We start from the raw sequence: 13,580 nt of genomic DNA, 5'->3' as shown, positions 1-13,580 counted from the left end.
TTGGGGTGGGTGTCATTTTAATAGATGGGTAGGTACTTGGTCTTGGTAACCGGTGGTAATATGAAAAATGGTAATTTGATAGCCATGTCAATGTTAGCAACAATGAACAAATAAATACAATCATTAAATACTGAATAACATAGATTAACGATTAACTTATAAACAGCTCTATAAGTTATGACGAAAATAAAGTCACGTTTTGTATGCAATAATAAGATATTATTTGATTATGTGCAAATCGCAATTAATCCTATGTTAGAATTATCATTATAATCGAATTTCTTTCTAATTCAGGACATTTTTATATTATAGGCAAATTCTAAAAATTATTTTATTGATGATAATATTACTATATAGGTAATATTATAATATATATTATATATTGTTTAAATTTTAACTGACTTTGGTTTAAACCAAAAAAAAAATAATTATAATTATACATCGGAACTACTAGTAAAGTACCTAGTAACTAATAAAGTAATAATCCGAATCCCGATTATCAAATACCCAACTACCAACGTTTCGGCCGTTTCGCTGATTCGCGATAAAATTAATAACGAAATCGTATTTCAATAGTTCAACTATCATTAATAACAATACTAGAATTTATAATCAAGATTAAATATAAATGGGAATATATAATGAATAGTCATATTACTATATCAGTGAGATAAAAATAGAATTTCGTGCAGAGCATCGGCTGAAAATGTGTGTGTGTGTGTGTGTGTATGTATGTTGTCGTATGATTTATTGATTTACAAAAATACTATAAAATATTATATACAAATAGTATAACATGATATGAATTTAACAATTATTATCGTTACTGTTTAATCCTGCTTTTCCTATTTTCTGTAATTCAGTCACTTGTCAGGCGTTGTTCCGTTGTGGACGTTATTTTAGTGAATACTGAATTGTTAAAATTATTTTACTACGGTCCGTAATACTCTTGGTTCATTTTGTAATATCTTTAATATGAAGTGCTCACATTGTGGACGTGAACGGGATTTAAAAAAAATTAACTCCACAAACTGGAATCGGCATGTTAATTCATGCAAAATGAAATTTAAAGGGGCTAATAAAAGCCTGGACACATTAAATTTTTTTATTAAAACAAATAAACCTTGTACCTCAGGTAAGTGTCTAATTTATAATTTTAATTTTTTTTTAAATATTTAAATTTTCTGAATGACTGAAATAAATTCTATTTTTCTAGTACTTACCTATTAAATTTAGTTAATAAAAATCTATTAACCTTAACCATAGTTATATTATGTACTTAGTTTAGAATTATGTTAAGAATATAAAGTAAATTTATAATTTTTATTTACTGAGTTATATGGTCACTTAAAAATCAAATCAAAATTTTTCCCATTTATTGTTAAATTTATGAATATCAAAATATGTATTCTAAAATAGGTACCCTACATGAAATATGGTTTATGTATAAAGGTATTTATTCACATAACTAATGGTACCTAATGGCTTATGACCTAATATAACTATATTTATTATTCATAAATAATAACAATTTGTAACCGTTATATATAGTGTGTCTAAAAGAACCAGATCCCGATAGCTGTATGGAAGTTGAATATTCAAATGTAGATAACCAAGATCCAGGGAAACCGAATTTACCAGCTATACTGAGTTCTGACAAAACAAGTATGCAACTGTGAATGTTTTTTCCTATAATTTTAAATTAATGTCAATAAGTTATTAAGATCTTTAATTATATAATAAACTATTACTTATAGTGTCCCTATTGAAACCAGATCCTAAAAGTTGTATGGAACTAGAATGTCTTGTTGATAATATGGAAGAGGAGCCAGAGAGAAAGAATTTACTGGTTTTACCTAGCTTTGAAAAAGAACTTAGTATGATTATCTGTTTACTTGACAATATATTATATTTAATAATTTTGATAGTTAATGGTAATTTTAAATGTATTAGATGCAAGTAGCTGTGATGGAACTAAATATTTAAACACTTATGTAGGAGATAAGGAGAAATTAAATGAATTTACAGTACTTTGTGTTCCTGACAAAACAGGTATGTTTATAGTTATAGTATTTATAAATTATATTCTTTAAGAATTAATAAACATTTTAAATTATAATAGTCAGACAGTTAGTAAATAAAAATATATAAATTCAATTTTGTGGATATTGAAAGAGCTTAGTGAAACTAAACTATATACAACTATTATGATACCTAACTAATAATATTGTATAATTTTAGATGTTGAGTCTCCTGATATCTATGAATCTGTTAATAATTTACAATCAGTTTCGCCAATGTTTAAAAATGATCCAGTTTTATTTATGAATAAATCAATCACACCTGGATTGAAGTTAATTCAATTAGAAATGGGTCCATGTCAACCAGTTGCTACCGATTTACCCAATGGTAAATTTCCTAAAGATGAATCAAATCCACCACGTTCGTTTTCAACATCATATTATACAAAGTTGGTTAATGGAAAGTCTGAACATCGATCGTGGATTACATACTCGCCTTCAATGAATAGAATTTATTGCTGGACATGCAAACTGTTTGGTTCTATTAGAGCTCAAAAAAACTCTTTTGTCACTACAGGTTGCAATTCATGGGGACATTTAGGTGGTTTATATGGTCGAATTCATTTACATGAAACTTGTAAAGATCACTTAGAAGCTGAATTAAATAAAATAATGTACATAAATAATAATCGTGTTGATATTCAGTTAATGAATTCTAATAATAAGCATGTTGCAATGAATAGAGCAGTTGTGCATGTATTAATGGATATAGTGTTATGTTTATCCAAACATAATGATGCATTCAGAGGCCATACTGAGTGTTTAACTAATGGTACAAGTGGAAAATTTCTAGATTGGGTCAACGTTTTTGCCAAACATCATACAATTTTAGCTACACACTTGGAAAATATTAAATCATCAACAAAAAAACAAAGATTGACATTTCTATCTAAATCATCACAAAATTCTATGCTCAACTGTATTGATGAATCGATCCGTGAAACTATTTTAAAGGAAGTGAAAGCGGCTGGAATGTATTCACTTATACTGGACTCTACAACGGATGTGTCAAAGCTCGACCAATTTGCTTTTGTATTGAGATATTGTACAAACGATGGGCTTATAAAAGAGCGATTAATTTGTGTTGATGAAACAGTAGATTCAACTGGAAATGGGATGTATGAGTTATTTTGTAAAGTATGTGACAAATATAATTTAAATTGGAGGCATGATCTGATTGGACAAGCTTATGATGGGGCATCTAATATGCAAGGAGCGGTAAAAGGATTACGCTCATTAATACAAAATGAAAATAAAAGTGCACTACATGTATGGTGTAGTGCACATTGCTTAAATTTAGCGGTTGTTGATTGTTGTGAAGCAACTGAATGTGCACAAGACTTTTTTGGTGCAATTAGTAGTTTGGTAACATTTTTAGGTGCCAGAAAGAGAACCGCAACATATGTAGAGTTTCAAAAACAATTATATAAAAACCAACGTATTCGTAGGTTAAAAAGTTTTTCTGCTACGAGATGGACATACCATGACCGTTCTTTAGAAGTTATACAAATAACTTATAAATCAATTATTTTAACATTAAAAAAAATTAGCCTTGAAGAAACTGACAAAAAAAACAGACATTTAGCTAATAGTTTTTTAAAGCAACTTAATTCTTTTAAATTTGTTCTAACAATGCATATGATGCGCAATATATTCTCAATTACTACACCTTTATCAAATTATTTACAAAATCCTGCCATCGATTTCATTCAAGCAATACATTTAATTAAAGTGACTCGACAACAAATACAAGATTTACGAGCAATGAAAACTGAATCTGTATATGAGAACCTATTTACAGAAACAAAATTATTTTGTGAAGCACAAGACTTAGAGGAACATGATTTAGCAGAGGTGCGTACATCTCGCAAGAAAAAAATGAGTGGAGAAATAAGTAGTGATGAAAGAATAACTTCAGCAAATTACCGCTATGTATGTGAAGTTTATAGATGTTCATTGGATGTAATTTTATCTAAACTAGATGATAGATTTAGTGGTTCTGAAAATATCTTCAAAGAATTTTCATTACTACTACCTGAACGCTTAGAGTTAAACAAAGTCTCCCCAAATAAATTTGATTACTTGGTAAACTGGTTGTCTGCAGATAGAATTAACAAAATTGGTTTAAATGTAGAATATGAATTATTTGCTTCTAATTATAAAAACTTTATGAATAGTGCTACAACAAATGACATAAAAATGCAATGTAAACATTCTAAACATACAATTAATACAAATGATTTAAGTGATCAATATGATACTGACAGTGATGATTCCGAAGAAACAATACATGTTACTGCCATATACTCTGCACTGTGTAAAATGGGAATGGTGTCAGCTTTTCCAAATTTATTCATGGCTTATAAGGGGATTTGTACTTTGCCACCAACATCAGCAACTGCAGAACGATGTTTTTCCAAGCTTAAACTCATTAAAACAAAATTACGCTCTACTATTGGAGAAAAAAGGTTAGATAATTTAATGTTAATTTCTTGTAACCCTGATAGAAGTATAGAAGTATCAATTGAAGATGCTATTAATAAATTTGCTTCAACTTCCAGTGTTTTGCAAAAAGCATTAATGTATTGTTAACACTTAAAAAATGATGTAAGTATATTGACTTTCATTAATTGTATTAAAATGTTTTAATAAAAAAAAAAAATGTTAAGTATATACCTGCCTACTTTTTAAAGAAAACAATGAAATACAATGCCCCATGATTAATTTAAAGTTAATTAATCATGCAACATGCTGTCCACTAGAATACTAAATTAAACTAATTTTATCTTATATCTTTAGGTTTGTAATATCAAGTTGCTTACTTGGTTATTTAGAATTCGGTACTTAATATATCAATTATCAAAATTAGCAAATTTTAGTATAAATAATAATAGTAAAAAAAAAAAAATGATAAAATTAAGTAAGGTTTTGCAGTGTGACTTTTTGGTGGGTGGGTGGGTGGTTTTAACTATTTTTGAACCACCAACTGAAAAATTTCAAACCGCCTCTGTATGTCGGTACCTACAATATATTTTATATAAGAAGGTTTCATTATTATAAAACTAATAACTAATAACTAATAGGGGGTTAACATCGGGCATCGGTACTTTTTTAGAGTAGGTACATGACGTATATATAGCCGTATATAGGTACGTACTACGTAATAATTTGAGATCTTACAATATTGTTGTATACTATCACTTTTTTTATATTGGCAATATTATTATGTACACTTTTTTGATATTTTACATTTAATTTCAAAATTCCAAGCGGCGTTATATACTAAACTAATAATTTATTATTAATAACTATGTAACATAATATGATATTATGTATAATGTATCTATTATTTATATTTAAACTGTACTCTTGCATACCTACGTATGATATAAATGATAATATCAAAACAAAAAATATAATATTAAAAATGCGTAAACTAGGTAGGTAAAGCCCGTAATATCGTCGGCTTCGTGGCAAAACCTCTGAAGTCACTTTTATCAAACTTTTCAGGAGGAGCAAAAAACTGTGGTAGGGTTATATATTTCACAATTGCATATTTTTTTTTATATTATGTTAATTAATTATATTGTCGATTTAATTCAATGAAGAAAAAGATTATTTTTTTATTTTGTATAATAGAAATTTGACTTACGAGTTTTTGATTTTACGAAATTTTGAGATACGAGGTTTTACTGTAACTTTTTTAAGGAAAACATTTTTATAATTCACACAAATAATTCATATTTTATCATAATATCACTTTATTAAAAAATAAATCACAACTGTAAGCTTATTCAAGAACATAACATGCCTAATTTCAGACTATTGTAATATCACTATTTTAAAATCTCAAACAAATTATATTAAAAAAAGCAACTTTTAATGTTTAAAGATAAAAAAAAAATGTCAGACTTGATTATAATAATTATCACATTTAAATAAAATAAAATATTCAACAAATCTTAGCAAACTCAACAAATAAAATAATTTTTAACCCTTTAGTATGTTATTAATAATACAATTTAAAAATCTTTAATTACTTAAAAACTAGATCAAATTACAACTTCAGAATTTTTTAGTTTTACTGCTTGTAATATTATGAGGTACATTATCATAATATTGCCAGGTATGTTTCGGTAGGACACTCTTGAGCTGTTGTAGGTGTTCAAATTTCTCATTTTTAATTTTTATCCTATCCTTATACAACCTTTTAACTTGGAATGTGCCAATTTTTTTGTTTCTGTGGGGTAAATCCTTCCATTCATCATCATACATTAATTTGTACTGTATAAATGAGTCAGGTTTATATTTAAGACATCTGATATCTGTAACTGTAGGATCACCTTTAGATGAACCTGGTCTAATTGAGGTATAGTATTTAACTGGTGAATAATCATTAAAACATGAAAATTCTAAATATTTAACCCTATAAGGAATCTTAATACGGGCATCCTTACAAACATTGATATAATCCGTTGGTAAATGAATTTCTCTTTTTTTTAATTTCATTTCTATAGTATGATGAACACTATCAACTTCCATCTGTGTGTGTCCTTTTTCAAGAAAGTTTTGTGTAACTGTAACATTTTGGTCAATTGCAAACTTTAACAAGGCATTTGAAAGTATAGAATTTCTATTTTGATATCCACAACCATCGCTAAATAGTGAGATATTACATAAAGTGGGAGTATTCTCAATCATATTGCTTAGATAATCTAAAACCATAGTAGCAAAAACAGATGCCTCTAGACCATCATTTGTTTCATCCCACAAATAACAACAAACGTCTGCAATAGCCTGATTAAAAACAGTAAAATTATGCACACAAAGTTTTGTCTTATAGTACATAGATGAGGCTCTAATAAAGGGTGCTAATTTGACAGCTTGGACATCCATAGTTAATGAAGCATATTTATTAGGGTTATTTATGGCAAACTCTTTACTTAAATTTTTAGCATCTCTTGCTTCGGTTTTTCGATTTTGGTGAATATCATAATCAGCTTGAGAGATGTGACCATATTTAAACCCCTCACAAAGATCACAACAATCTTTCTTGGGTGAATATAAAGCAAGATTCCTTTTATCAAATTCTTGAAAAAAGTCAGTTTTACAAATTACCTTCTTTCTGGTTTGGGCTAATTCAGATTTATAGGCATTATACAAGGCAGTCTTTGATTCAAACAATGATTCTAGATAAAATTTTTTAGAACTGGATCTACAATAGTGAGATGGTAATATTGGCAATTTATTGAAAAAATTCATCAATTCCTCTTTTCCACCAGATAATCCTCCAACTTCCTTTTTCTTTTTTATAATTTCAGGACTTATATGTATTCCTGTACCAGATGAAGATTTAGTAATCCAATTCCTGACTGACCACTCATTCAAACAAAGTGTTTGTAGGAACATTTTTTTACAGACTTGTAATTTTTCATTATTAATGTTTAAAAAATATGAAATTGTATCTGCCCGTCTAGAAATATTAGTTCCTGTTTTATTAACTTTAGTAGGGTGTATCTGACATAGAGCTGACACATAAGTTTTACGTTCACACCATGTCATATTATCCCAAAATGATTTAAATAATTGTTCCCTATCATCGTCTTTGATAGTAAAACATTTTCTCTTAACTACATTTTTTTTACAGAATGTGGAATCACACCTTGGCCCCATTTTTCTGGCAGATTTATTTTCAGATAATACAAATTTATTGTCTTTATTTTTCTTCAATCCCTTATAATCTTTTCCTTTCATTCTTAAAAGTTTGTTCTTGTTTTTCATCCAGTCTAATTCATCACCAGTTTGAAAATGTAATTTTCTTTTTGCCTTGATAGGGTGAGGGTTATTGTCACTAATTTCAGTTTCTAACCCTATGTATTTAATTTATAACCTTATAAATACCTAATTAGAAAACTAAATATTTTAATTTACAAAAATATATTACCTTCAATAATGGGAACATTAGATAAACTTAACAAGTTATTCAGAGTACTTATTTCATCAGCATTTTTACCATCCGAAACATTTTCACTACAGTCAGTTTCTAATCCTATATTATTTAATTAAGTATAATACAATTAATATTAAAACAATGAATATTTTAGCTTATAAAATATATTAATATTATTAATCTAGTAAATTACCTTCAGCAATAGGACCATCAGATAAATTTAACAAACCACAGTTATTCAGAGTACCTATTTCATCACTATTATCAACCAAAACATTTTCACTGCGGTTAGTTTCTAATCCTATATTATTTAATTAAGTATAATACAATTAATATTAGAACACTGAATATTTTAGTTTATAAAATATATTAATATTATATTGATCTTGTCAATTATTACCTTCAGTAATAGGAACATCAGAAACACTTAACAAATCACAGTTATTCAGATCACCTGTTTCTTCAACACTTAAGTCATTAATAGTATCATCAAATTCATTTAAGAAATCTAAAATATCATCATCTCCCAGTAAAGATATGACTGAATACTAATGTATTATTAAATATAATTAATATGCTAAGTACATGAATATTTTAAATAAAAACTTCACATTTAATAAGTTACCTACGTTATTAAAACAATATTCTGGACTCTGGTTAGGTTAGGGAGAATTAAAAATTCAGTTATTATTTTATTATTCTGAGTTTTATATTTTGTATGTTATCATATGAAATATTTATCATAAATTAGTTTTCGCGGTATCAAAATGAGCACAAAAATACAGTGCATCCAACGAAAAAAAAAAAAAATCAATTTTTTCGACTTAGGAGGTTTTGCCACGAAGCCGACGATATGCCCGTATTCCGCCAACGTTGGCACAACTACGACAAACACTGGATGGCACTTGCTCGTAATTGAAACAGAGACCGTAATATGCCTGTACTCCGCCAAAGATGGCTCAACTATGACTTACACTGGGTGGCCCACGATCGAAATTCATTCGGTGCCCGTAGTATGCCAGTATTGAGTCAACACTGGCTACCAGTACTAGTTTTCCAGTACTGGTGTAGTACTTTATACAATTTTGGCCAGTACTTTACCCGTAAGGGCCAGCCAACTGTGGGGAGCCAGTACAGTCGCAGTACGGCGCCCTTTGTGAGTGTCGGCATAAGTCATACATTTCCGATTGGGTTATATTAAAAAAAAAGCATCAAATATAATGTAACTGTTTTAGGCATGCTCAAACATTTAATTTAAAAATCAACTTTTTTATTTAACTTTAATTGTAATATAACAGTAATAATTATTATAAATAAACAGTTCATGAATATTAAACAACTAATATTCATGATCATAACTATTTTTAAACTATATGTATACCTTATGCTTATTAGTATTGCAGTATAGTTTATTAATTATTGTAGGAAACCTATGTCAACGGTATACAGCTGTGCACGCCAATGATTGCTGTTAAGATACAAATTTAGTAAAATAATTTTATTTCTGAAATACTGACTAAATTCACTTAATTAACTAAAAACTAATGTTGTTTAAATATTTTTAGAGTATGCCGAACAAATACAAAAAACAATTAGGTTCAAGAAACTATAAAAACTATTCTGATGAAACATTAGAAAAATGCCTTAGTGAAATAAAAAATAAGACTATGACACAAAGGGAAGCTGAGCAGGCATATGGTATTCCACGTCAAACTATTAATTACAAACTAAAAAATCTCCACAGTTTAAAGATTGGGCGTCCTACAATATTTTCAAGCAATGAGGAGAAAAGTTTTGTTGACCATATTATAGTTATGAGCAACTATGGATTTCCGATTGATAAGACAGATTTAAGACATATTGTGAAGTCGTATTTAGATAGAATTGGTAGAAAGGTGAACGTGTTTTAAAATAATTTACCAGGTCTATCTTGTACTGCAGATTTTATAAAACGTCATAAAAATCTAAGTGTTCGATTGGCTTCAAATATTAAAAGAACAAGAGCTGCAATAAATAAAGAAATTTTACAAAATGACATAACAAACTTAAAGAAAACTATGTCTGGTGTACTACCTGAAAATGTTTATAATTATGATGAAACTAATTTGACTGACAATCCTGGTCAAAAAAAAGTCTTAGTTAAGCGAGGAAGTAAATATCCAGAACGAATATGCAACACTTCTAAAGTTTCTATTAGTCTTATGATGTGTGGAAATGCTAAAGGAGAAATATTACCACCTTATGTTGTGTACAAAGCAAAAGGTCTGTGGGAACCTTGGACACAAAATGGTCCACCAAATGGAGAATAAAAATCAATACAGACAAGTCCTTTCACATTCCTTTTACTTTGAGAAAAGCTGTTCTTCCTACCATCTATTTTCAAAACAATCCATTCCAAACCACAACTCAAACTAAATACTTAGGTCTAATTTTAGACAAGCGTCTAACTTGGGGCCCACACCTCAAAATCAAAAGAAAGACTCTTAACACCAGACTTCATCTATTAAAATTTTACACTTGATCGATTTTACTACTACTACAAAGAAATGCACAGGTAACTGTAGCCAAACATTTATGAAATTTGATAGAGCACCTGCTGGATAAACACCCTTCAAAAATGTTACCATAATTTAAAAGCCCAGGACTATGATAAATCTATTCCAAATTAAATGATACAGTTAGATCAAAATATTCGTTATGCAGTAATGCAAAATATGAGTTAGGATCATAACATGTATTCAAAAAATTGAAACAAACTCAACTTAACCCCTAACTTAAAAAAATACAGTAAAATTTAAAAATGGGACTAATAATATTTTAACTTAGATTTCGTAGGTGGTAATAAATAGCTAACAACACCAACCAAACAGAAGGAACTATTCAGTTGCAAAACACTAATACAATATAATTTTAAATACAAATATTTTTATGATGCATAAATATTAGGATTAAGACATATCTACCTAATATTATAATAAAATAGTTATTTAAATATAATATTTAATAATAGCATGTATAATAATGAAGATGAGTAATTTATGATTTTTTTTTTAATTAATAAAGAAACATACATTTTACCACCGATTTAAGTGTCAATGACTGATTGATATTTGTTAGCTAAATTAACTTAATTGTATAATATTTGTTAGTTTAAAAAAAAAACAATAGCATGTACTATTTTCATTTAACATATTTTTAGTTTACTATATTATTGGGATTAAGTTTCTTCTGGAATGCAGATTTGATTTTTTATCTTCTTTGAAATTAACTTGAGTAGTTGAGTATTTACTATCTAATAAATTGAAAAGGATAAATATAACCAAATAATTTGATGGTTAAAAAATATGTTTACATACTTAATTAATTTTGTAGTCTCTTCAACTATTAAAATAGTATATGGGAAACAACAATTTTATTTGTCATTGTTCTCGTTTGGAAAATGTAATGGAAGATAGAAAATTATGTGATTTCAATATCTATCTCCAAATCATTTGGCCAAGTATATTTGTAGTAAATACAGATAAACTTAGTTCTTAATAATAATAACTATGCCAAATGTAAAATTTGAATACATGCAACTTATAAGTACTTCTGATCAGAGAACATTATATTTTTAAGTATGTATATGTAGATAGGCAGCTATCTTGTTGTGTCCAAGTAGATGGTAATAAGTAAATTAATAATATATGAAGTTTTATTAAGTTTGTGCTATGGTGTATTGGTGTCGGCCAATAATTTTAAGAGTAAAACAACTTTTGTGTTATTAAACTTTGAATAACATTTATTAATGGTGTAACTGAAAATAAAATTTAAATTAAAACTGTTAATACGTCATAATAATGTATAATAATGTATTAATAATGTACAAATTAATGTATTAATCATAACGATTTATTTTTCTACGTATACATTTTAAGAAAACTTACCAATAAACTTAATGTAGGTACAAATGTTGTGCTTTCTAAGTGGTAGGTATTATCAAATTTACACCACACTTAATAATATAAACTTAAATACATATATTTTTGATTGAAATATCAAATAAAATACATAAATATATCACAAATTACGACTTAGGAATAATGTAATTTTAAGTTCAATGGAATATTTTTGACAAACTTAATGATTCAACAACTATTTTGTTAGGTATATTATGCTATTAAAGAAATTTAAACTGTCGGTATACTTATAACGGTTTAAAACATACACTAATTAGTTACATTATTAATTACATTATACCTACATTCAATATTTAACTATTTAAGTAGTAGTGCTACGCTGCATGGCCACATGGTTTACAATTAACATTTTAGTATTTTACTTTACAAGTTTTAAAGTTTAGTATCAGTTTATAATAACTGATTGATTTTTCTTTACTATTATCATTAATTAATATTTTAATCAATTCTATTATCTTATAAGACTGTGGTCATAGATAATTATAAATAATGATAAAGGTATCGCCAAATATCGGTAATAATAATAATATGATTATTATTGTTCTATGGTAATATACCCACATAGCAAAATTATATTTTTAAAATATTATTAAAATACTTTATAAATTATTTAAATGTTTTCAATATATTCATTCATGGTTGTCAAAAAGTTTTAAGATATTATCACAATATTATAAGATCATCATTTGTCCAATGATGAAATATTATAAATATATCTAACGACAATATTTACATAATATGTTAGTGATGTTATTTTGAAAATATGTCACATACAATGATTATGAAATATGTTGCCAATAATATTTTGAAAATGATTGTCACGCAATGCTTTTGAAATATTTCGGTGATATTATTTTAAAAATATTTCGTATACAATAATTGTGAAATATATTTCTTATAATATTTTGAAAGTGATTTGCACACAATGTTTACTAGATATATTGGTGATATTCTTTTGAAAATATTTCGTAGACAATATTCATGAAATATATAGGTTACATTAGTTTGAAAACAATATATTAACAAATAAAATATTATGGGTGATAGTATAATTATGAAAATAATTACGTTTTATTATGATACCTTACATGTATATTTTTGTTAACATGAAAAAAAGTTATACAAAATAAAAGTGGTACATATTATAATATTATCATGTTAAAAAAAAAATCTGACTGTGTCTTACAGAAAAATAATGATACTAAATATTATGATATAACATCAAATATAATATTTATTATATAAATACAGTATTAAAAATAATAATCATAAAAAAAGTGATACCGCTTATATGTATATTTTTGTTAACGATTGAATAAAAGTTATACAAAATAAGTAGTACCTATATTATAATATTAAAAAAAAAATCTGACTGTGTCTTACAGAAAAATAATAATAATAAAAAAGTTTATCTTGTCTATATATTAATATAAGACTTGTAATAATCAAAACAATATGATAAAAAAAAATTATTGACTTATTCACCCTTGTCAAATATTTTATAATATATTAAAATAAAGAAATAAAAATAGAATTATGATAAAAAATAATCATACTATACAATATTAGTAATAAAAAGCTTTTGATAAT

The 13,580-nt window shown here is 26.8% G+C and overlaps 1 protein-coding gene across 1 annotated transcript; it reads left to right on the top strand.

Moving 5' to 3' along the window:
* The first annotated feature begins 1,059 nt into the window (after positions 1 to 1,059).
* LOC132933313 (zinc finger MYM-type protein 1-like) lies at positions 1,060 to 4,673 on the top strand. The gene is made up of 6 exons (XM_060999618.1): positions 1,060 to 1,135; positions 1,552 to 1,665; positions 1,758 to 1,877; positions 1,954 to 2,052; positions 2,242 to 4,174; positions 4,259 to 4,673. The coding sequence occupies exons 1-6, from the start codon at positions 1,060 to 1,062 to the stop codon at positions 4,671 to 4,673; spliced, it is 2,757 nt and encodes a 918-aa protein (XP_060855601.1).
* Positions 4,674 to 13,580: the final 8,907 nt, after the last annotated feature.

The sequence above is a fragment of the Metopolophium dirhodum genome, chromosome 1 (assembly GCF_019925205.1).
Source record: "Metopolophium dirhodum isolate CAU chromosome 1, ASM1992520v1, whole genome shotgun sequence".
In the NCBI taxonomy this organism is placed as follows: Eukaryota; Metazoa; Arthropoda; class Insecta; order Hemiptera; family Aphididae; genus Metopolophium; species Metopolophium dirhodum.
Note: the sequence above shows the minus strand (reverse complement) of the source record. Positions and strands in the feature narration are given on the sequence as shown.